The 24003-nt window shown below is 52.4% G+C and overlaps 2 protein-coding genes across 5 annotated transcripts in view; one reads left to right on the top strand and one right to left on the bottom strand.

Moving 5' to 3' along the window:
* Positions 1-3409: 3409 nt before the first annotated feature.
* Positions 3410-8753, bottom strand: Znf574 (zinc finger protein 574). 2 transcript variants are annotated; one of them, XM_057763254.1, is made up of 2 exons: positions 8620-8753; positions 3410-6341 (listed from the first exon to the last, which is right to left on the bottom strand). In XM_057763254.1, exon 2 carries the CDS (start codon positions 6319-6321, stop codon positions 3631-3633), a length of 2691 nt encoding a protein of 896 aa, XP_057619237.1. In that variant the 5' UTR covers positions 6322-6341; positions 8620-8753; the 3' UTR covers positions 3410-3630. The 2 variants fall into 2 exon arrangements, with proteins under 2 accessions (XP_057619237.1, XP_057619238.1); XM_057763255.1 differs by lacking the exon at positions 8620-8753 and adding an exon at positions 7102-8269.
* Positions 8754-15369: 6616 nt separating this feature from the next.
* Positions 15370-24003, top strand: part of Grik5 (glutamate ionotropic receptor kainate type subunit 5) — a 69243-nt gene continuing 60609 nt past the window's right edge. The window contains exons 1-5 of one of the 3 annotated variants that reach the window (XM_057751850.1): positions 15370-16617; positions 20002-20108; positions 20407-20551; positions 23471-23568; positions 23648-23813. In XM_057751850.1, coding sequence (XP_057607833.1) covers positions 20052-20108; positions 20407-20551; positions 23471-23568; positions 23648-23813 — 466 coding nt within the window. In that variant the 5' untranslated portion in view covers positions 15370-16617; positions 20002-20051. Of the gene's footprint in view, positions 16618-20001; positions 20131-20406; positions 20572-23470; positions 23569-23647; positions 23814-24003 lie in introns of all 3 variants that reach the window. The other 2 variants (XM_057751833.1, XM_057751843.1) reach the window with 2 other exon arrangements.

Raw genomic sequence — 24003 nt, 5'->3', positions numbered from 1 at the left:
ACACACACGGTGACTTTGAAGTAAGATTGAATAACAACGTATGTGCCTCCTTTGAGGGACATTAACTCAGATTATCCTGCCATCTCGAACTAGTCATTTGCTGAAGCAACTTCCCAGGTCAGGGCTGGGGTGACTCCCAGATGCTGCCACTGAAAATCAGAACTGGTCTCAACAGAGCCACTGGCCTTCTTTTGTCCTTGTTGCGTCCTGTCTGGGACACAGGTGCTGGGATCCAGGCGAGCCAATAGGAAAGGCTGAAGATTGGAGACGTGAGCTATATGCGAGGCCATGGGTTCCATCTCCATTATTTCTTTAAAAATTTATTTATTATATATATACTCGCCAGGAGATGGTGCCAGATCTCATTACAGATGGTTGTGAGCCACCATGTGGTTGCTGGGAATTGAACTCAGGACCTCTGGAAGAGCAGCTAGTGCTCTTAACCTCTGAGTCATCTCTCCAGCCCCCATCGCCATTATTTTTTTAAAGCACTTTCCCCTCTTAAGTCAGTATAGTTGGCTGAGGAAGATTTTTGCTGGCCTTCAAGGGGCTGCAGTCAGAACCATAGATGTCCCATAACTCACACACTTGAGCGCACGCTCTGGTCCTGAAGTCTCCACTATGCATCTACCTAGAGCATAATAATGTCCAGGCTCTTGGACATGCCCTGCCTAGTTAGCTGGCCTCTCTGTCAAGTTTTATAAGCCACTAGTGGGCAGTGCTATGTTCCCTTGGCTATTGCTCCTGCAGATTCTAAATAAAGCAGGCAACGCAGCCGGGTGTGGTGGCAGAGGCTGGCAACTCTGGTACGCGGAGGTTGAGGCAAAGAGCCTGGGCCATACATACACAAGAACAATCCTCTCTTACAAAGGGAGTTAGGCAAGGAAAGCCTTTCTTAGAAGAGTAACTTTGGTTACTTGCCCAGTGCAGGCTCCTGGATTACACCTTGGGTGTGCTGGGGGGGCTGCACATCTTAGAAAGGGGACATGTAACATCCACTGATTTGGGAATGTCTGTATTATCTTTCTTTAGGGCTAAGGCTCAAAAGCCATCAAAGCTGTCAGGGGGTTGATCAACTTTGTCTTTTTATGTATGTATACATATATGTATCATACATGTACCCGTCTATGACGTGTGAGGATGCCCATATGTAAGAAGAGGACATCTCCTGGAACTGGAGTTACAGGCAGTTGAGAGCTACCCAACATGGGTCCTCTGCAACACCTTCCTAGACAGTTTTTGTTTTTCAAGACAGGATTTCTCTGTGTAGCCTTGGCTGTCCACCTGCCTCTGCCTCCCAAGCACTGGGACTAAAGGCTTGTGCCACCACTGCCTGACTTTTTTGTGGGGGTGGGGCTTCATGAAGGAGGGTCACTCCACTGTCAAGGAGCTAATGACTGTTGAAAGCACCTTAATTTAATACTGTGGCCAACCAGCATCATGCCTTTCCCATCCCTTTTGTTTCAATTGCTTTGCATCTGGTTCACAAGGACAAAGGATCTGACTATTGAGCCACTTATTTGAGATAGCTTTTACAAACAGTACAGATCTCCCAGGGGGAGGTTGGTTCCTGGGGAATAGGACCTGATACTTGGGGTTAGTGGTTTAGGTCTCCTGCAGGGCTGGTAGGCACTGAAGATGGTATCCATGATTGAGAAACCCTAGTGGAAAACCAACTGCATGTTTTAAAGTAACTGACAGGGATATCCAACAGGTGCTTTTACCATTTGTTTTTGTGTGCATGCAGGCCATGGTGCACAGGTAGAGGTCGAAGCAACCTATGGGAGCTGGTAGGCAGAGGTTAAAGGGAAACCTATGGGAGCTGGTAGGCAGAGGTTAAAAGGAAACCTATGGGAGCTGGTAGGTAGAGGTTAAAGGGCAACCTATAGGAGCTGATTCCATCATGAGCTCTGGGAATCAAAGGTCACAAGGTTTGTGCGACAAATGGGCCCTCTTGCCCGGTTGTAACCAGTGTTTTCTTAATTATTATAATTAAGGACAGTGGCGTAAAAATAAAAAGCAGGAGGCAGGTTTTCTTTCATCTGAGTAACAGATCAAGCCACAGAGTGACAGGCATGCTCAGTAGGCAGGTCCAAGGTCCGTGTCCTCCCCCCCCCCCCCAGTTATTTTCATCTCTCAAGTAGTGTCCTTCTAAGTAGAGGGATTCTTTCTAACAGAAGGGATTGGAATAATCCTCATCTAGTCACTTCCACTTTCTTGCTAGGCAAGGTCATGGGCCAGACAGAACAGACTATGGATGCTTAGGGGCTGGAGAGATGGCTCAGGGGTTAAGAGCACTGACTGCTCTTCCAGAGATCCTGAGTTCAATTCCCAGCAACCATATGGTAGCTCACAACCATCCATGAGACCTGGTACCCTCTTCTGGCATGCAGGCATACATGCAGACAGAATCCTGTATACATAATAAATAAATAAATCTTTTAAAAAAATATGGATGCTTAAACCAAATATAACTAGATTTAAATTCAAGCTCTGCCCTGGGTTGAACTGACCGTCAGCAAGTCATTCTAGAGGCCTCCAGTGTAAAACATGATCTCCACAGAATTAAATCAAACTAACCCAAGGGCTCAGGCTTGTAACCCCAGCTACTCAATAAACTGAAGCAGGAGGGCCACCAAACTCAGAGCCTGCCTAGAATATATAGAGTGAGCCCAAGGCCAACTGGGCAACCAGTAAAACCTGGTCTCAAAACGAGAGATGAGGATACAGCTTAGCGGTAGTGAGCTTGCCCAGCGTGTGGGAGACCCAAGCGAATCTGCAGTTCTTGGGGTGTGTATGGAGGGTGAGTAGTTAAGATACCAGACATTCCATCACTTTCTTCCTACAATAAATGTCCATTGGCTGAGCCACAACTTGGCGTGGTGAGCCACAGCACTTCCTACTCTAGAAGCCATTACTCAGAACTTCCAACTCTGTTACAGGGCGAAGCCCAGGAGCTCCCCTCTGTGTTGCTGATCACACCTGACCCAAGTCTGCCTGCTTTCAGGGATCTAGTTTGAGAAACCCAGATGCCTTTGTGGGATGCAACCACATCAGGCAGGAAGTGGAGGCCAGGGCTGAGAAGCGCACTAATGTTTCTCTCGATGTTCCAGCAACACCTGGTTCTTCAACACCCAGATTGCTTAAAGATTTTTCTTAGGCTGAGGGGCCCTCTAGTGGCAAGACATGCTGCCTTCATCTGACACAAGAGGTCTGTTTCAAAGAACCATGCCATGGACTCTGGCTGCGTTTTCAATCCAGCAAACTGTACCAAGTTCTATTGGGGTGCTAGGGATGCGGCCAGGGGAGGTCAGCTAGTGTCTGGTCTCACGATACCCCAAATCCACCCTAAATACTCGGCCTGACAAAAAGCACAAAAATGTCCAACTCAGTCTTTATTGACCGCTTCATTTGGAGACCACCAAACAAGTGGAGGTGGGGAGGGGGAGGGGTCCTTTATGTACCAAGGACCCCAGAGCAACCCCCTCAGAGAAGAGAATAAATTTAGTTACAGAACTTATATGGTGGTGGAGAGGAGAGAGGGGTACGATATGTACACAGGTTTTAAGGGGCTGTTGGAGACCTGCAGCATCAGGGCTTGGTGACGCTGAAGAGGAAAATGGGGGCCAGTCAGCTGCTGATCTGGACCCCTTCAGCCTCCGCTAAAGGGTAGATCTCAATGGCCTCCACAAGGGGCAGAGCCTCCACTGCAGTTTCCATCACAGCCAGGCCCACAGCGGCCTCCGCCTCTGCCAGCTGCTGCCGCACTGCAGCCTGGTGCTGCTGCTGGTGAGTCTTGCGATGCTTCCAGAGGTTGGAGAAGGAGCGGTAGCTCTTGCCGCAGTCAGGGCAGGAGTAGGGCCGTTCACCCGTGTGAATGCGGCGATGTTCTGCAAGGCGCATGGAGATGGCAAAGGCCTTGCCACACACTTCACAGGCAAAGGGCCGCTCACCTGTGTGTAAGCGTCGGTGGTCTTTCAGATGGGTACTCTGGCGGAAGGCCTTGCCACAGTCTGGACACGGGTACGGCCGTTCTCCTGTGTGGATCCGCCGGTGCACCTGCAGTGACGTCTCTGTGCTGAACAGCTTCTTGCATTCACTGCATTCTAGGCCACGCCGCCGGGCAGGGGCTGCAGGGGCAGCAGAGGTTGCACCACCAAGGGCTGTTGGGGACGGAGTGACGGGTGTGCGAGTGGCCCTTGAGGCCCTGGGAGCCGGAGGTTCCTTAGCCAAGACTTCTCCAGGACCAGCAGCAGCATGGGCAGCTTCATGGGCCTGCAGACGAGCAGCAGAGCCTACTTTCTTGCCACAGGTCCCACACTCAAAGCGCCGTGGGGCCTGGGCGGCAGCAGCTGCACACCGATGCTCATAAAGCCGCAGCGAGGAGGGGAAGGCAGCCCCACAAGATGGGCAGTGGTGGGGCTGGCGCCCAGCGTGGACCACAAGCTGGTGTACCTCTAGCAGCCGGCGCAGCAGGAAGGAGCGGGGACACTCACGACACTTGTAGGGGTACTCGCCTGTGTGGTGGTAGCGGTGCATGAGCAGGCGATAAGGGCGGTGAAAACGCAGTCCACATTCCTGGCAGCGGTAGGGGAAATGCTGGGCATGCACCAGGCGATGCTGTCTCAGAGTGGAGCTCTGAGTGAAAGCCTTGCCACAGTCCCCACAGCGGTAGGGTCGTTCCCCTGTGTGTGTGAGCCGGTGGCGGGCCAGGTTGGCAGGTGAGTTGAAGGGTTTGGAGCAGTCAGGGCAGGGGAAGGGCCGTTCCCCGGTGTGTGTGCGCAGATGGTTCCGCACATGAGACTTCTTCTTGAACATCTTGCCACAAATGCTGCATTTGTGACGCCGTTCTAGTCGGTGCACAAAACGCTGGTGCCGGGTCAGCTGCAAAGCCTTGACAAACTCACGGCTACATAGGAGGCAGCGGTAAGTGCCTGGAGCCGCAGGCTCTGCTGGGTTCTCCTCAGACACCGGGAGCTCTGGGGCCTCTGGCTCTCTGGTCTCAGCAGGGGCTGGCTCAGGAACGCTAACGGCAGGCTCCTCTGGCAGAACTGGTGCTGTGGGCAAAGGGACACCTCCTGCCCCATGGGTACGCCGGTGATAAAGGAACTTGGTAAGGTTGACAAAGGTCTTCCCACAGGGACATGAATGCAGAGGATTTGGAGTATGGGCTCGCCGGTGGGCCAAGAGAAGGGCTTCTGTGCCAAAGGCCAGGCCACAGTCTACACATAGGAAATGAGATTCGCTGCTATGGTCGCCAAGGTGCTGATCCAGACTAGAAGGGCTGGGGAAGACACGACTGCACAGGGGACACTTAAAGACACCCTCCCGGTGGCTCCGAAAGTGCTGCTGCAGCTGGTGGGGTGAAAGGAAGAGCTGGTCACAGGCTGAGCAGAAGAGTTCCTGGGTGGCTGCTGTACCTGACTCTCCACTGTTGTTCCTCCGGGGCTTCCGCCCCCGTCGATCCCGGCCAACGGTCTCCCCATTGCGCAGCTCATAGCTATGGTCAGAGGTTGGCAAGGGGTCGGGTAGAGACGCTGGCACCTCAGTGGTTGAGGGGATCAGGGTTTCCTGCTTTGTGGCAGGCTCCTCGGCCTCTGGGACAGCAGGGAAGTGGGTGGCCTGGTGCTCCAGAAAGTCAGCCGGCAGCTGGAAGAGCTGGGAGCACTCGGAGCACTTGTAGAGGAGCAGCTCCACTTCTGTCACCATCTCGGTTGTGGCGGCAGCTGCAGACGGGACAGCTGCCCCTTCCCCACCTTCTTCGGCTTTTCGGTATGAATGTTCCACAGCTACTCGGGCCTGGCCCACAGGGGAGCCTAAGACAACTGGAGACCCCAAGACAACGGGGGCAGGAGCCTTGGTGGGGGTGGCCCTGAGGTGCATCTGCCGATGGTTCAGCCACAGCTCCTGGCTGGCAAACAGAGCCTTACAATCCACACACTCATAGTGGATGGTGCTGGAACTCAAGGGGGGCACCTTGGGGGGTGGCTCAGCGGGCACTGCCTCCTGGGGTGCCATCATCTTCAGGTGTAGCTCCTGGTGCTCCAGGAGCTGGCTAGGTGACAGGAGCAGCTGTCCACACTCAAGACACTGGTACTGGCTCTCCTGTATGAGGGTCTGATACAGGCCTGTGCCTGAAGCTGCCTCTGTGGCCACTGTGACTCCAGGGTCAGCCACGCCCACCAGCTCAAAGTGCTGCTGGGGCACGTGGGAGTTCTGATGCACAAGCACCTCCTCCAGGGAGCCATAGAGCTGGTTGCACTCAGAGCAGACATAGCGGTGCTCTATATACAGGAATGTCTCCTCGCTCTCCTCAGTCATGGCAGCAGCAAGGACCTGGGCTGAGGAAAGGGAGGGCGGAGACAAGTCAATCCTCCAGGGCAGTTCTTTCCCTGTGTCACCTCTACATTCTAAACCCTCAGACATGCTTCCTCCTCCAACTTCTGGATTAGATAGATTTTCCACTCCAACACCCTCCCTAAGAATCCTTCCTTCCCTGAACATAGCAAACAGGCAACACAAATTTCTCCAGTGGTCTTTTCCTAGAGACCCCACCCCAAAGTCTCCCTTCTCAAAGAACTTGCAGCAAACTCCACCCACCAGATCCTAGTTAATCCTCTCCATTCCCACGCCTCAGAACAGGTTCCCAAGGCCCTGTCCACAAAACAGGAGCTGCTCTCCCTGTAATACAGACCTTCCTGCGACTCCTCACCATTGCCCGGGACAACGCTCCTTTGCCAGCCTACCCACAGAATCCTCACTCTCTTGGCCTGTTTCCCAGCTGCCCTCCTACATGGATTCTGCTCTTCCTCATAGGCTCAAACTTTTTACACTCAGGCCACTCAAACTGGTGTACAAACCAATATCCCTACTCTACCTTAGGCACTGGTGGTTTGGCCTCCTCTTGCCATGCAACCTCTGTTAACCAACCAGTGCCCAGATTCCTCACATCAAGTCACCCAATCTCCAATTTTCTCTCCCTGGCTTAATCCATCTCCAGACTTCCTACCTTAACCATTTCCTGGTACTCAGACTCTTAAAACTGGTTCAAGCTAAGCACATCAAGACCTTCTCTGCTGGGCAGTAGTGGTTGGTACACACCTTTAATCCCAGCACTCAGGAAGCAGAGGCAGGGAGATCTCTGAGTTCGTTGAGTTTGAGGTCAGCCTGGCCCACAGAGCAAGTTACAGGGCAGTCACGCTACACAGAGAAACTCTGTCTGGAAAATAAGTAAGTAAAAGCTCTCCTGTATCATCAACCTTTACCTAAAAGAAACTCCACAGAAGCCCAATCCTTTACATCTAGACTGTTCTCACCCTCCTCATGCCTTTCTCTCTCCATCAAGACCAAATGTACTGGGCTATCCCCTCTGAGCACCCGGATCTCCTTTTCTCAGTGGCATGACTCCCTCTTTTTCCTAAGGCCACCACAACTCATCTGGGGATGCCTATTATGGGCTTTTTTTTGGGGGGGGGGAGATAACAAAACTATCCTTTTCTGCATTAAGGTCCAGGCCAACGTTATAACCTTAACCCATCCCATAAGCCCATAACAGTATCAATCTAAACCTTTCTTCTTTTGAGAAAAGATCCAAATCTATCCTAACCCACTCCAGGAACTGTCAGATCCCCATTCCATATAAATTTGTCCTTTTTGCAAAGAAGATCTCCACACACTAATCTTGTCCAGGGACATCCAACCTATCCTTCACAGTGGCTTAACCTTTCCCCTCTCGCTGTTTCTATTCTCTTCAGGGATGTCTCTCCCATAAAAACTCCATCAGTACCCAAAGACAGCAAAAAGAGCCCCCTCTTCTTCATAATCCTTCTCACTAACCTACGACTATGGGGATACCCAGAATCCCAAAGTTATCAGTATATCACATCTCATTCTCAACCCCAACAGTCCCAGACTACCACCTTTCTATCTCCCCAGTTACACCCAGGACTACTTCACTTTGGCCTGTACCTAAAACAAAACAATCCCTCCCCGGTTCAACCTACGGATACCCGTGAGAACATAAAGACAGTTGTCAGTACTTTCCGAGGGTATGCCAACCTCCAATTCCGAGGATTTATCGGCCTTCCGTATTAATTTAACCCCATTTTCCACACCTGGACCGCTCTCTTAGTTCTAAAGATACCTCAAACCCCTTCTCTGCTTTAGTTCTTTCCAGGCAGAAATCGATTTCCCTCCCTACATTCATTACCTCCTTTCTCGGGCCACCTCCCCACCCCAGCAACCAAGAGCCCTCCAATCGTCCTCTTTCGATCCTGGACCCATTCCAGCGCACCCACCCGTGGCCCCGGTACCCCATGCAACCAGAGAGCCCTCCTCCGAGGCAGCTCCGGGACCTCCCCTTCCCGCCAAGATCGGTCCCCAGCCCGCAGCCCGAGCCCTGCCCCTCCTCACTCAGCCCCGCACACAACTCCAATCCCTCTACCCCAAACAACGCCCCGGCCCGGCCCGGCCCCCGCCCGGCCCGCGCGCCCAGCGGCCAACGGCCGCTCCGCCTTCCGCACCCGGGGCGCGCTCCTGCAGGCCTTCAGCGTGCAGACCGAATGACGCGAGCGAGGCGCAGGGTGGGGGCCGGGCCTCCGCGCTCCCTCGGGAACTTACCCGCCTCGGCCGTCTAGCCGGCCCCAGCCCGGGCCGCGGGCTGCAGCTCCCTTCGCACAGCCACTCTAGCACCGCGTCCTCTCTAGCGCCCGTCGTCTCGCCTGCTCCGCAACCTCACTCTCGTCCCGGGGCCCTCTCTCAACAACGCCCCTCCCACCTTCCGCCTCGCTGACTGCGCAATGCGCCCAATCATCGCCCGCCTGGCCCTGCCGTTAGACCAATCGGCGCTCAAGTTTCTGAGGGCTTAGCCAATAGCGAGGAGGAGCGGGATCAGGCCGCGCCCAGCCAATCCTCTAGCAATATTCCCCCACCGCTCGGCCTCCAGGTAGCTAGTGCCCGCCCCTTTAGGCCTCCCAAGAGGATCCTCCCCTCCCAAGTCTTCTTGGACTCCGCCTTTGATGGTCGAAAGGGCATCGCTGAACAGAGAGCTGCGCGATGACGTCGGGAGGCGGGACGAGGCAGTAGGCGCCATCTTGGGGGCGCCCGGCAAGACTGGTGTGGGTTATTGAGACACGCAGTTCTCTGAAGGCCGGCGGGTTACAGCCCAAGAACCCCCGAGGGCCAGTGGCAGGAAATGAGACACCTCTCGGCGGGAATGGGAGCGGGGACCAAGCAGGAGCAGTCAGGCCGAGTGAAAGGGGAAAACCGAGGCTTAAAGATTTCATTTTTTTATTAAGGGGGGAGGGCTGAAAAAGGTAGGGAGGAAATTAAGGCAGGGCGGGATGGAAAGAAAATGTTAGGAAAGGAAGTTTAGGGGAAGAGGAAAACCTAAAGTACGTGGCAGAAAGCGGGAAAAGGTAGGAAAGAGAAAAAGGAAAAGCTCGTTAGTGTTATGCCCAAATCCGTGGGTCCCCCCCAAAGCCAGCAAAGGAGACCGAGTCACATATGTAAAAGCAAAGAGCTTTTATTTTAGTCAAGTTTGCAAACTCGGTCTCTCCACATGTTCAACATATTGGAATATCCTAAGAGCCCCGAGCTCAATTAGAATTGGGTTTTTAGGGGGCTGGAGAGATGGCTTAGCGGTTAAGAGCATTGCCTGCTCTTCCAAAGGTCCTGAGTTCAATTCCCAGCAACCACATGGTGGCTCACAGCCATCTGTAATGGGGTCTGGTGCCCTCTTCTGGCCTTCAAGCATACACAGAAAGAATATTGCATACATAATAAATAAATAAATATTTAAAAAAAAATATATATATATATATAAAGAATTGGGTTTTTATAGTAGGTGGGGGTGAGGGGGTCTCTGAGGTCCAGGACTCCTGATTGGCTGACATTTGTCTAGGGGTGTCCTGGTGAAGTGCTGGCAGGTGTTTCTATTTACAGTGCTTGAAATGCCAGGAATTCCCTTTGAATGGTCTGCTTTTGGGTGAGGGTCGGTTAATCTTGGCCTGCCAGGCATTGTCTCAGGGTAAACTATTGAGACTCTAGACTCCATTTAAATTTATCGATGGCCAGAGTTCCCCATGATAATGGTTGGAGGAAGTAAAGAACTTCCTTTCTGCCCAGACTTAGATTATCATGGCTGGCCCTCACAGTAAATTCCATTGGAAGAAGCTGAAGTTGTGGGGTGGAGATCCTGATGAAGGAAATCGATCCGTAATGGATCGAGTCAGTTTTGGGTTTTGTTCTTGTTTTTGAAATAGAGTCTCACTATGTAGACCAGGCTGGTTTCACAGAGATCGGCCTAACTCTGCCTCTTGTGTTTGGGGGATTAAAGGCGCCAGTCGGGTGGTAGGAGCACACACCTTTAATCCCAGTAGACGCAGGCGGATCGATGTAAGTTCCAGGCAGCCTGGTCTACAAGAGCTAGTTCCAGGACAGGCTCCAAAGCTACAGAGAAAACCTGTCTCAAAAAAAAAAAAAAAAAAAAAAAAAAAAAAAAAAAGTTCAGGGCCCTCTATGCATGAGAAGGCATGGAGTTCCAGGCCAGCCTGGGTTACACCTAAGAGACCCCGTTGCTGGGCAGTGGTGATACACACCTTTAAGCCCAGCAGAGGTAGGCGGATTTCTGAATTCAAGGACGGCCAGGGCTACACTGGGAAACCCTGTCTCAGAAAGCCAAAATGAAAGCAACCGAGAGAAGGACCAGGTATTCAGAAAACAAACAAAAAGCAGAGAGCCAGTGAGATGCTTCAGCTCCTAAATGTTATGGTTTTGGTCCCTGGTCCCTTTAAGAAACAAGTCACGCCCACTCCCTCCCCATCCACTGAGGCAGGCTGATCTTCAGCTTCTGGCCTGAGCTCACTCTCTTTTTCCATCTTCCTCTCGGAGAGGCAGCTTCAGTTCTTCCTCTCTCCCCATTTCTCTGCTTCCCCCCCTTCTGTCTCTCTCTCTTCTGTCTCTCTCTCTTCTCCCCTTCTCCCTTCCCCCTTTATAACCCCCTGAATAAATATTCAACCTCACTCTGCAAGTAGTGTCTATCCATGTTTCTGTCTTCTGCCTGCCTGACCACCATGTGTCTCCCTACCTGGGACCAGCCATTGCTCAGGGACCAGCAGCCATCTCTGCCTGGGACTGGCTGCTCCCAGGGCCCGCTGTCTGCCGCCACATGGCTCGCCACCACCATTTGGGACCTACAGCATTTCTGTTGCCTACTGCCACTGGGGATCTTGCAGCATTTTTTTAAAAATTATAAAACTAAAGACACTTGCTCCTAAGCCCAATGCTGAGTTTTTACCCTGGGATCCACAAGGTGAAAGGAGACTCGAGAACTCTTGATTTTCAAGACAGTTTTAAAACACTAGGTTTTCCTCTTCCCCTAGACTTATTCTCTTAACGTTTCCTTTCCATCTCACCTTATCCTCCCCTCCCCCGTTTCATCGCCCCTGCCTTGGTTTCCCCCTTTCACTTGGCCTGCCTGCTCCTGCTTGGTCCCCTCTCCCATTCTGGCTGAGTGGTGTTATGTTTTCTGCCACTGGCCCTTGGGGATTTAGGGCTGTAATTCTTCCTTCACAGGCCTTGGGATCATTGTGTGCCTCAACATCCCACACTTTTTCCAAAATCCCTACCCCGATACTTGCCAGGTGCCCCCAAGATGGCGTCTACTGCTTCTTCCCGACTCTTTGAAAACTGTCTTCTGACTTTGGCACATGTCATGACATGTTTGTGCTTGTGTGCACACACACACCTAAATACAAAAATATGGTGGAGAGTGACGGAGGAAGATGTTCAGTGTCTATATTTGAATTCCAAATTTGGACACCAACGTTTTCTGGAAGCTCCTCCTTGAATCCACAGTCAGGGGAGCCATCAGAGGTGCATTTGGTTAAACCCTGTCCCTGATTTCTCAGATGAGAAAACAGTCTGAGAGTCAGGTCATTTCCCCCATCTAAAGCCAAAACACTAGGGAACTGAACACAGAACCAGATAAAGTTTGTCTGGCTTTTCAGGTGCCCTTCTGGTGGTGTCTAATTGGGTGCCCTAACTTCTTACTAGACTCCTAACAGCAGGCCCACATGTTTAAACTGGGCTGCTTGGCTTGAATGCTGGCCCTGGACTTCCTTAGTTTTGACTTTGGGCTGAACAACTCAACTGTGTGTCAGTTTTTCCCTGGGACAAAGAATGGCAGTCTTTGTCCCGGGGTTGTGAAGCACTAAGTAAATACTGCTATATGGACAGCATTATTTTTTGAGATAGGGTCTCTATTGTAGCCCTGGCTGCCCTGGAACTCTATGTAGACCAGGCTAGCCTCAAGGCTGGCCTTTTGCCTGTTGGGATTAAAGGTGTGCAACACTATGACTGGCTTGAGAAATTAGTTTTTTATGTTTATTAGACTCTGGAAGTACTGAATTCAGCTGACTCCTGAGTGCGTTAGGTGACACTCGGGGCTCTGCCCAGTGCTCTCCATGCATTATTTAATTCTGTGATCGACACTGTGAGGGAGAAACAACTACCCTGAGGTACGAAGAAACAGAGGCCCAGAGAAATGTGTCCAAGTTCCCATAGGAAGGCCCCAGGAGAGGATTTCCCGCCTATACTCAATTCCCTAGTGCGTGGATTGTTTGTGGTCATAAGGTAAATGGTTCACTTCAAGAAGAGTAAAGGGCCAGGCCGTGGTGCACGCCTTTAATCCCAGCACTTGGGAGGCGGAGGCAGGTGGATCTCTGAGTTCAAAGCCAGCCTGGTCTACAAGAGCTAGTTCCGGTCAGGCACCAAAACTACAGAGAAACCCTGCTTCGGGAAAAAAAAAAAAAAAAGACACTTAAGGAAATGTTCAACATCCTTAGTCATCAGAGAAATGCAAATCAAAACAACTCTGAGATTCCATCTTACACCTGTAAGAATGACCAAGATCAAAAACACTGATGACAACTTATGCTGGAGAGGTTGTGGGGGAAAGGGAGCACTTCTGTATTGCTGGTGGGAATGCAAGCTGGTACAACCCCTTTGGATGTCAGAAAATTAGGAAACAACCTTCCTCAAGACCCAGTAATACCACTTTTGTGTATATATCCAAAGGATGCTCAATTGTGCCACAAGGACATGTGCGCAACTCTGTTCATAGCAGCTTTGTTTGTCATAGCCAGAACCTGGAAACAACCTAGATGTCCTCGACCGAAGAATGGATAAGGAAAATGTGGTACATTTACACAATGGAGTACTATACAACAGAAAAAATAATAACATCTTGAATTTTGCAGGAAAATGGATGGATCTAGAAAACATTATTTTGAGTGAGGTAACCCAGACACAGAAAGACAATTATCACATGTACTCACTCATAGGTGGTTTTTAAACATAAAGCAAAGAAAGCCAGCCTACAAACCACAATCCCAGAGAACTTAGACAACAATGAGGACACTAAGAGAGACTTACATAGATATAATCTACATGGGAAGTAGAAAAAGACAAGATCTCCTGAGTAAATTGGGAGCACTGGGACCTTGGGGGGGGGTTGAAGGGTAGGGGAGAGACGGGGATGGGGGGGACAGAGAAAAATATAGAGCTCAATAAATATCAAAAGAAAAAAAGAGCAAAAGATAGGGTTGGGTTACAAATGGGGGAAGAGAGCAGGGTTGCAGATTTTAAAAATAAAAGATAAAGATGAGTAAAGCAGTTGGTGGGGTCTGGTTAGCTCTAAGGTTAAGGCCTAGCTGCTATCTACTGTATTCTGGGTTTGCCCTTGGGGTGAAGTCACCTGCATAGGAGCCAAAGTACAAACAAGCCCGGCTCTACCTTGGGCAGGTTCTGTGCTCTTGAATAGTGTTTTGTTCCTGCTGAGGCTTCCTTTTTTTTTTTTTTTTTTTTTTTAAGATTTATTTATTATGTATACAGTGTTCTACATGCCTGCAGGCTGGAAGAGGGCACCAGATCTCATCTTGAATGGTTGTGAGCCACCATGTGGTAGCTGGGAATTGAACTCAGGACCTTTGGAAGAGCAGCTAATGCTCTTAACCTCTGAGCCTTCTCTCTGGCCCCCCTGCTGAGGCTTTCTTTTCTTTTCTTTTTCCCCCTCTTGAGATTCCAGCTTAGTTTTTCAGGCTCCTCTCTATAAACTTGCCTGGCTATCCCAGTTTAATTTGGACTGACAAGGTACTGTCCCTGCAAAGGAAGCTGAAGCCTGGTCAGACATTCTGGTGGTAGCAATGGATTGGGACTTTTGGGACAGATTGTGTCTAGAGAAGGAGGATGGTGAGGTACCTGGATCAGCAAAGACCTAGAGGCACGGGTACTGGCCATAAGCTTGGTTGGAGCAGAGTTAAGGAGGCTGTGTTAGCCCTAATAGGATGAAGAGGCATATACGAAATGGGTCCTTTAGGGTCATGTGTAGGTGTCACATGTCTGCTAGGCATGTCCCACATAGTCAGAGCTCACCATGCCAGGCCTGGTATAGTCTGAGTTGCCACGTGCCAACTGTGTGTGCGAGGCATGTGGTCACATGTGCTGGGGGCTGCACGTGAGAGTGTCAGTGTCTCCTCCCCATCACGAGCATGGGGGTGGTGGTGAGTCACAGGCTCAGCCTTCAGCACCAACTGTCATGTTCCTTCCCCCCAAATTTCACCCCCCCCACACACCCAGCCATGCACCAACCACCCCCACTTGAAGATCTATGTTGATTCTCTGTTCCATCCCCCTGCCCTTCTGGGCTCCCTCAGAGAGACAGCAGAACTCCCTGACGGAGAGGGCCTCTCTCTGCTCTGGCTTTGCTCTCCAGGTTCCTGCCATTTTGTCATCCCCTTCCCACTGGCTCACTGCTCAGGTGATGAGAAGATGAAGGTCTCTTCTCCCTTCCCACTCATCTCTGGGTCCCCAGGAGTTCTTGGTGCATAATGGAGAATTCCCATCCTCCCCCTTTAACATCCTCAGCCTGTTTCCAGAGGTTATCCAGTTACATTTCCACCAGCTAGCCATGCCTGCCTCAGTGGGCCTCTTGTGTCTATGAAGCACATGATTGTCTCTGTGGGTCTCCTGTGCTCATGGGACTGTCCCCTGATTCGGTAACCTCTCCTTGCTCTCTGGGCTCTGTGTATGCTTCCTGGTTGCCCCTTCTGTGTATGGCTCCCTATCCCGAGGAGTTTTTCTGTGTCTGTCCCTCTGTCTTTGGCCTCCCCCCACCTTCAGACACCCCTGTGTCCCTAAACTGCTCGCTTGTCCTCAAGTGGCTTGCTTTTTTATGCCTGGGCTTTTTTCCTGTCCTTGGCCTTGTGAGTTTGTGGGCCTTGGCCCACCTCTCTGTTTCTCTGCATTTTTCTCCATCTGTAGTCCTCTCTCCCCACTTCTAGGCCCTACGCTCAGTTATTCCCACCAATGCCTCTCATCTTCATGGGCTCCAGTACCCAGGACTGCCTGGGCAGGGCGGTGGCATGGTGTGGTTGGAGGGGGTGGCCCCGGGGGTGGGCCCTTCATCCAATGCAGCTTGCTTTTCTCATCAGCATTCTCCTCGCAGGGCCCCCCAGCCCCGACCAATACGATCTCCCCCTCCCCTACTCCCCTTCCTCCTTGCTCCCTGCCTGCCTCCCTCCCTTCCTCCAGCCCGCCCTCCTCCCTGCCTCCCTCCCTCCATCTCTCCCCTCCACCACCACCACCACCCCCCGCGCTCCAGGACCCAGCGCGGGCGGGCAGGCGGCGGCCTAGGAGGGGAAAAGGAGCGGTGGCGGCAGCGGTAGTAGCGGCCGGCCGGCAGCAGGGAGGCAAGCCCGACTGGGGACACGGAGCCGCCGGCGGCTGCTGCTCACAGGGGACCAGAGTCCGCGGCCAGGCCCTCCCACCGAGAGAGGGCCGCCCCCGGGACACCCCACCCTCCTCCGCCTTCCCGTTCCACCTGCTTTCTCTCCATCCTCTCCTCCCACCTCGTCCCTCCACCTCGTCTGCCCCCTTCTTGGTCTGTCCAAGGCTGCCAGTTACCCTGTCCTCGCCAGCCCGGTCACTGCTCGGCCTCTCCTGGCCCCCAAGCATGCTTTTCCCGTGGGGACTGAGGGCTTGAGGACTCCAGGCCCTAGCCTCATCCAGGGCAGGGCCAAGGCTCTGGGGGGAGGGGGGGAAGGGGGCGGCCCCCTCCCCCCCAGCAGGGCCTCCCCTCCCCCACTTCTCCCGATGGCCGGCTTTCTTTTCTCCACCCAGTCCTCACCCCCTGTGCCCCCCCCAGGCCGGCCCGGCTAGGGGAGGGGGCGGGGGCCCTTTCCTGGGCCGGCTTCCCCCTCCCCCGGCTTTGCCTGTGCCCCCCTCCCTTCCGTTTTCACCTTCCTCTCCTTCTTTCCTCCCTCCTTCCCCTCCGTTTGCTCCTTCCCCCTCTCCACTCTCCCCTTCTCTCCTCCATTTTCTCCTTTCCCCTTCCTCCCCTCCTGGCCCGCCCTTTGCTTTTCCACCTGTCCTTCCTCCCCGCTCCTGGGGAGACATCGTTTTGGATTAGTTGGGGGCCACCACCGGCGGCGGGGGAGGGGGCCCAGTGGACTGCCCTCTCCCCCGGCCCCAGCCTCACCAGCACCCAGAATCGGAGCATCTCCTGGTTGTGGTTCTTCGGGCCTCGAGGGAGCCCAGCCCTCCGTCCCACCAGGATCCGTAAGTGTCTGCAGGGCGGGGATTGGGCTGGGTCCTGGGTCCTGGAAGACCAGACTAGCCCGGCTTGTAGGGCCCCCACAGTCCCTGCTCCCCGTGGATGGCACTGCTTTGTGCCCTCCCTCTCAACGTCTCATTCTCCACGACCTTTTCTCACCCTTACTTCTGGGCACACACCTCACACCTGCCCTCAGTCCCAGCTTCCCCCGGTCCTGTGGGCTGACAAGCTCCGTGATATCGCTCCTCATAGGGACTCTTGGCTTGTTCGTTCTCCAAGCTTTGGGTCCCAGACCCACACTGGCTCCTGACTTGTGCGTTGATTTCCTCTCTCCCTCTCCTCTTTCTCTGCCTTACCATAGGCCCCATCCCATTCACCTCTTGTCTCCTGGAAATGCCTTTGCGTTTTCAAGTCTGCATTTCACCTATCTCCCGGGCCTGTCCAACTGTGCCCAACTTCTCTGTTCTCTCCTCTCCTAACCCTGTCTCTCTGTAGGAGATGCTAGCTCCCATCTAGCCTTCTTCCCACTCTGTCTTTCCATTCTTTGCCTGATCCTCTCCACCTCCAGGCTTCACCTCTCACTTTTCAGCTTCCCTCCTCCAGACCCACTCTGGGTCCCCAGTCTTCCTCTCTGTAGCTGTCCCCATCCACTGCTCTCTCCTCTTTTCCCTGGCTTCTGCCCTGGCTCTTCCACCCACCCTCCAGTTTCTCTCTCCACTTCGGAACCTCACTACCTCCCAGGACCCCTTGACTGAGGGCACTGGGATCCTCAGCACTCCTGGAGAGTTTCTGCTTCTGTGCGGGCTGCTCTGCCCTTCCAGAGCATTCACTTTCCCTCAGTTCCCCTCCCTAGCTTGTGTGGACAGCTCTCTCCCTGTGTGCTTCTCCCACATTCCTTTTCATTCTGGCTTCTGCCCCTCTGGCCTCGACAGCTTTAGGCATCTTTAGGCTGCTGTGCAATTCATCCATTGCTCACACTCTGTGTGTCTGTGTCTGTGTCAGACTGTCTCTCTTTTAGCAGTTTCTTATTTTTTTCTTTGCTCCCCATGGTTTTTTCTGTTAGTTTGTTCTGCTTTTAGAGACAGGGTTTCTTATAGCACAGGCTAGCCTTGAACTCACTATGTAGCTGAGGCTGGGTTTGAACTCCTGATCCCCCTGCCTCTGCCTGCTGATTGTTGGTATTACAGGTGTGTGAAACCACACCCTGCTCTCCCCATGGGTCTCATACTTGTTATTCTTCTTTTGGCCCTCTCTCTTCTCCTCTTAGGCTCCTGTCCTTTGCACCTATCTCCCCTTTCTGATGTCTCTCCTCCAACCTGTAGGGCCTGGCTGCCCCCACTCCTCAGCTCCCCCAGTTGACTCTGTTTCCATCTGTACCTGCCTGACCTGAGCTGGGTGTGCGAGTCCTGGGCCTGGCTGACCCCTGCTCCCTCTTGTGTTCTTCATCTGCTCCTTTGCTGTGTCTTTGTTTGTTTTTGAGACAGGGTCTAACTCTAACCCAATATGTCCAGGGATTCCCTATGCAACCTAGAGTAGCCTCAAGCTCACAGTGATCCCACTGCCCCCAGAGTGCAGGAATTGCATCTTGGGGTGGATGCCTTACTTAGTGTCTGTCTGTCCTTTCTTCCCACTTAGCTATAGTCTCCACTTTGGGGCTACCTTTCTGTGTGTTCTTTCCAGGACCTCTGTGTTTGTTTGCAACCTACAGTCTGTGCACAGTACCTGTGTCCTTCTGTTCTCATCTGTGTCTGCCACCTGTGGGTCCCTGCTTTTCTGCCTTGTCTCAGGCTTTTTGTCTGTAGTCCCCAATCCCCACTTGTTCCAGATGTCCCAGGATGAACCCCCCTCCCTTCTGCCTTTCCCCTTGAGAACTCTCCTTCCAGCTCTCCCAGAATTCCTTGCTCCTCTGTCCTGGTCAAGTCCCCACATTAGCTCTAAATTGCAGTCTGCAGCCACCAGTCTGTTGAGCATGTCCCCATCCCTCAGGCTGTCCTTATCAAAGACTGAGGGGTGTGCAGGGAGGACTTTCTCAAGGTCATCCAGGAAGTAGGGACAAGAGTGGGACTGATAAGGCAACCTTTCTCCTTTGTCTGGACTGTTTTGGCTATAGAAGTCAATTCCAAACCTTGCTTGGGACTCTGCCCTTCCCCAGTACTTCCTTCTGGCTTGTCACCAGCTGAAGTCTTTCCATGAGTCCAGGTGGGATACAGGGGGACACTAGATATACTTTGCAGTGCTCCGGGTCCTACAATAACCCTCTAGCCTTGGAGCATGGTCTGCGACCAGGTCCAGGGATCCATGTGCACATCTGGCAAAACACATCCTGCCCGGCAGTTACACTTCCAAAGGTCTGGAGTGCCCAGAGCAAACCCGGACTCCCTGAGACTGGCTCTGTGAAGACATGTACCGTACCTGTCTGCCAGTACAGGGTGCAGGCAATGAGTTCCAGCTTTCCTTTCTCTCTGTGGGACTCTTGCTGGTTGCTTGAGTCAGTGTGTGCCTGTCCCTGTGTTCTCTGTCTTTCTCTTCCAGTTTCTCACCTATCCCCATGTACTGGTGTCCCCTTATTTGGTCTGCCCTTTCCCCTTCCTCAGTCTCTGTCCTTTATTTCACATCTTCCTGTCCCTTCTCTTTCTCTCTCTCTCCCAGTCCTGTCTATAACTTCCTTCAACTCCCCTTCTCTGTTTCTTTCCAATTTTAGCTGTTTCTGTCATCTTTCTGTTCTCTCATATATATCTGCCTGTTTTCCCCTTCTTTTCTCATTTTCTGAGTCCCTGTATCTTTCATTTTGCAGTTTCTCATCAGATACTTTTTTTAATTTCTGTATTCTCTTTTTAGGTTCTTTGCTACGTGGAGTTCCTCCCTCTGTTCTTCCTTCCCTCCCTCCTTCTCCCTCACCAAGTTTCCTAATTCCAAGATAATATCACTTATCAGACCTGGGTGCCCAGGCCTCTCCCCCAGGGGATTGTGGGAACCAGGAACATCAGGAAGGTGGCAAGTGAGGCTTGGGATGGGGTTGCCTAGCAACCACTGCATCCTCTCCAGCCAGTTTCTGTTGCCTAGTAACGGCTGCCTGCCCAGAGACAGGGGCGGGACTGGGGTGGTGGTGGTACCACTCAGTTTCCTGTTGGGGTGGGACCGGTCCCCAGAATCACTCTTACTTCAAATTTCTAGCAATGACTGTCTTATCAGTGACCTCTGACCTTTCCATCTTCCGGAGCTCAGTTCTATGAGCTTGGTATCCCAGTGAGCCAGGCCTTTTCAGAACTGGGCATTCCTCCCCAGTGATGTCTGGGAGGACTATGCTTGCCACCTCATTCAGCAGCTTTCCTAAAAGACTTTGCCCCCACATCAGCCATCTCCCTTGGGACTGGGGGGTCTCTCTGCAGGTGGCAAGTGGGGGCCGCGGCAGCTGCGTCCCCATGAGGAGAAGAGGAAGATGCCGGCTGAGCTGCTGCTGCTGCTGATAGTTGCCTTCGCCAACCCCAGCTGCCAGGTGCTGTCATCACTGCGCATGGGTGAGGCCCCAGCACCCCACCTCCTCAGAAACTCTCCCTCCAGGTCCCTCCAGGGAACTCAGGCATTGTAACACCAAAGTGCTCTGTCTCCCGGCTTATCCTTCCCTGAGACCCAGGAGCCCTGATACCCTACTATGCAGCCTCAGATCCAGGAATCCAGACCCTTCGTACCTATATCTCCCTTCAATCTAGAGGCCACAATTCCAAGACCCCACAAGATACCCTTTCTCGGGGGCCCCAGGACTCTGGCCCCTCCCAACTCCTGTCTCCTCTCAGCTGCAATCCTGGACGACCAGACCGTGTGTGGCCGTGGTGAGCGTCTGGCCCTGGCCCTGGCCCGGGAACAAATTAACGGGATCATCGAGGTCCCAGCCAAGGCCCGAGTGGAAGTTGACATCTTTGAGCTGCAACGGGACAGCCAGTACGAGACCACGGACACCAGTGAGCGGGGCCACGGGGGTGGGGGGTGAGGCAGGGCAGGTGGGGCCTTGGCCAGTCACTCCACCCCTGGCCTCCTCAGCTCAGCTTTACACTCATCTGCTCACACCTGCTATCCTTCCTTCGTGCCTGTTTCTGTCTCACGGAAGTGGATGCTGCTGAGTGGGGAGGTCCAGGCACTAAGGCCTGGGGCTTTCAAGATCCCCGGTGGGTCAGGAAGGGCATTCTGGAACAGGTGGGCAGGAGGTGGAGTGTGGCGCTGCTCCAGCACACCTGCAGAACTGGCTTGCCCTGTGGGAGGGCTTGCAGAGGTGTCTGTTGATGCTCATGGTCTTAGTAAGCAGTAGTGCCTGATATCCTAGTCTGCTGTTGGCCGCTAGGATAAAACACTCACCAAAACCACCCTGGGAAGAAAAGGGTTCACTTTAGTTTGCAGGTTAGAGAGTCCATCCTGGAGAGAAGCCAGGGCAGAACCTCAAGGCAGGAATTTGCAGGCAGGAACTGAGGCAGAGACCATGGAGGAATGCTGCTTACTGACTTGCTCCTCCCGGCTTCCTCAGATACCCCCATGACCACATACCCAGGGATAGCACCACCCACAGTGGGCTGAGCCCTCCACTTCAATCACTAATGAAGAAAACACCCCATAGACTGGCCTACAGACCAATCTGATAGAAAGAGTTCCTCAAGTGAGGTTCCCTCTTCTCAGGTGACTGTAGTTTCTGGTAAGACAAAACTTACCAGAGCACTTGTCCCAGCTACACTGGTACCATCCTAGCTCTTTGCAACCTTCTGTATCAGGACTTGTTTTATGCTGGGCCTGGTGGCTCACCCCTGTAGTCCCAGTACTTGAAAAGCTGAGGCAGGAGAGTCATGGTGAACGTTAAGCCAATCTTAAATCTTGGCTACAGAGTGAGTTTCAGGCCAGCATGATCTATAGAGGAAGATCCTGCCTGAAAAACTAAACCAAACCCAAACTCTGCTTAGCATCCATAATACATGGGCTTGGGGCTGGAGAGATGACTCAGCGGTCAAGAGCACTGGCTGTTCTTCCAGAGGACCCGAGTTCAGTTCCAAGGATCCACATGGCAGCTCACAACTGTCACTAACTCCAGTTCCAGGGGTTACAACACTCTCACACATACATTCAGACAAGATGCCGATACACATAAAATAAAAATAAATATTAAAAAATAAGTTGAACAAATTAAAAAAAATAATACATGGGTTTTACTTCAAGCACAATAGATAAACAAACATGTAAACAATACCACCACCACCCCAGGCCTTACATGGGCTATGTTAGATCTTGGGTGTTTCATCACTGAGAGGGAGAGTGGGGTAGACTCTTCAGGCCTTTTGTACTGGCGCGTCACGGACACGGTCTGGGAGAAGCAGAGGTGGAGACTGAAGAGGCAGATGGTAGAACAGGCATGCATTTAGGGTTGAGCCAAGAAACAAGGTGTAGGGTGAGACCATCTTAGCCAACTGGAGCCAGTGTGTGTTTGAGCAGATCCCGAAAATGAAGCCACGTCAAAGGAAATCGGCACCCAGAGTTAAAGAGCGATTGTTGGCATGTTTATAGAATAGCTGGATGTTTATAGAATACCATTCCTGACAGAATCCTGGGGGTCATGAGCTCCTAGGTGTAGCCATGTCTGAAATTAGTTTGTAACCCTTTTAGCGGTGTGATCTCATTTATATTCTCATCCTTTCTGTCACTGACTTCTCTCCATTACCCCCATGGCCTCATACATTCCTAGGCAAGTCTTCTAACATGACCTCTAGCCCCAGCCAATACTGCTCTCTTAACCCATCCTGAGTTTCTTCCATGGCTGCCTTAAGGCATCTAAACAGGACATCACATCTCGACCCAAACTTGTTCCTTCTGTGTCCTCCGTGTTGAAGGCCCCACCATTTGCACAGACCACGTGCCTGAAAATGGTCCTTTCTTTCCATTCTCTTTTGAGAGCTATTAGTCTTGACTCTTACTTATCTCCAGATTCTTTTCCCGATCAACTTCCCTCCATCCTCTGTACCCCTGCCCTACTTCAGCATGGCCAACTTAGACATGTACCACCTGCCTCATTCCCCACACAGAGCCGGGTTCGAGTGCTAGCTTCACCCACTAGGAGGGTACTGTGGGTAGTAGAGTGACCGAAGAGCTTGCATGGCAGAGGAAGCCAGCTCCCGATTTGCACTTCAGAAGGAGGCCCACAGAGCTGGGCATGGTCAGGCCTGGAGGCCCAAGCAGGAGGAATCTGAGTTCAAGGCCTTAGTTGAGTTGTTTACATAGCTGTGGTGGTCCAGGGCCAGCCCGGACCTAAATTATTTCTTCGGCTAGTGTGGAGGCGTGGGGATAAAGACACAGCTCACGTGACTTTATCGGGAGGGAGGTTTTAGGGATCCCTCTTACAAAGCTTATCCTACAGCAGTTTTATGGAAGAATGGTCTGCTTTTTATGACTGCACCTTCCCTTTTTTGCCAGTTAAGATATTAAACTCTTAATTTAAAACAGTAGTTTATTTAATACAGAAGAGCAGGATGGAATCTAGGAGATGTTTTAGCACATAGCAAGATTCAAGACAGCCTGGGCTGTAAAGTGAGACCTTGCCTCAACACATACGCACAAACACACACACACACAAACATACATGCACATGTTCCATGGTGTCCACATGCTTTCCTGTGTTACTCTTGGCTTGGTCTGTCTCTCTCTGCCTCCCTCTGTCTGAGCAGGCCAGGGACTGGTCCCCTGGAATCCAGACTGGTGGAGGAGGATCCCACAGCTCTGAGCCTCTGGGGTCTTCTCCTGAACCAGGTGGGGTGGTTCTCTTGTGGGTGGGGCAGGAGCAAAAGCAGAGGGGCAGGGGTCCCTGACTCTGGTCTCTTCCCCTCACAGTGTGTCAGATACTGCCCAAGGGGGTCGTGTCTGTCCTGGGACCCTCCTCCAGCCCAGCTTCTGCTTCCACCGTGAGCCATATCTGTGGGGAGAAGGAGGTGAGGTGGGGAGTGGGAGACTGGGGGCTGGGGTGTGGGGCTATGATCCCTGGCAAGCAATACCTCCCTTTCTGTCCAGATTCCCCACATCAAGGTGGGTCCTGAGGAGACGCCCCGCCTTCAGTACCTTCGCTTCGCATCTGTCAGCCTGTACCCCAGTAATGAGGACGTCAGCCTGGCGGTCTCCCGAATCCTCAAGTCTTTTAACTACCCCTCGGCTAGCCTCATCTGCGCCAAGGCTGAGTGTGAGGGAGAACTGGCTGTTCTGTTTACATTCTATCTAGACACCCCTTTCTAAGAGCCCTAATGTCCCACACAGTTTCCTGGTTCCACCAGGCACCTTCTTAGTTCCCATTGTCTCTTTCCCCTTTAGGAACTGGGGCACAGGTTCCATAGAACTCCTCTTGTCCCAGAGCGACCCATGTGATTCACTGA

This window comes from Chionomys nivalis, chromosome 2, assembly GCF_950005125.1.
Source record: "Chionomys nivalis chromosome 2, mChiNiv1.1, whole genome shotgun sequence".
NCBI classification, from domain to species: Eukaryota; Metazoa; Chordata; class Mammalia; order Rodentia; family Cricetidae; genus Chionomys; species Chionomys nivalis.
The sequence above is the reverse complement of the archived record's forward strand: the minus strand, read 5'-3'. Positions and strand labels throughout refer to the sequence as shown.

Excerpts from the sequence above, each read along its gene's own strand:
- Znf574 (XM_057763254.1), bottom strand. The coding sequence starts at position 6,321 with ATGACTGAGGAGAGCGAGGAGACATTCCTGTATATAGAGCACCGCTAT.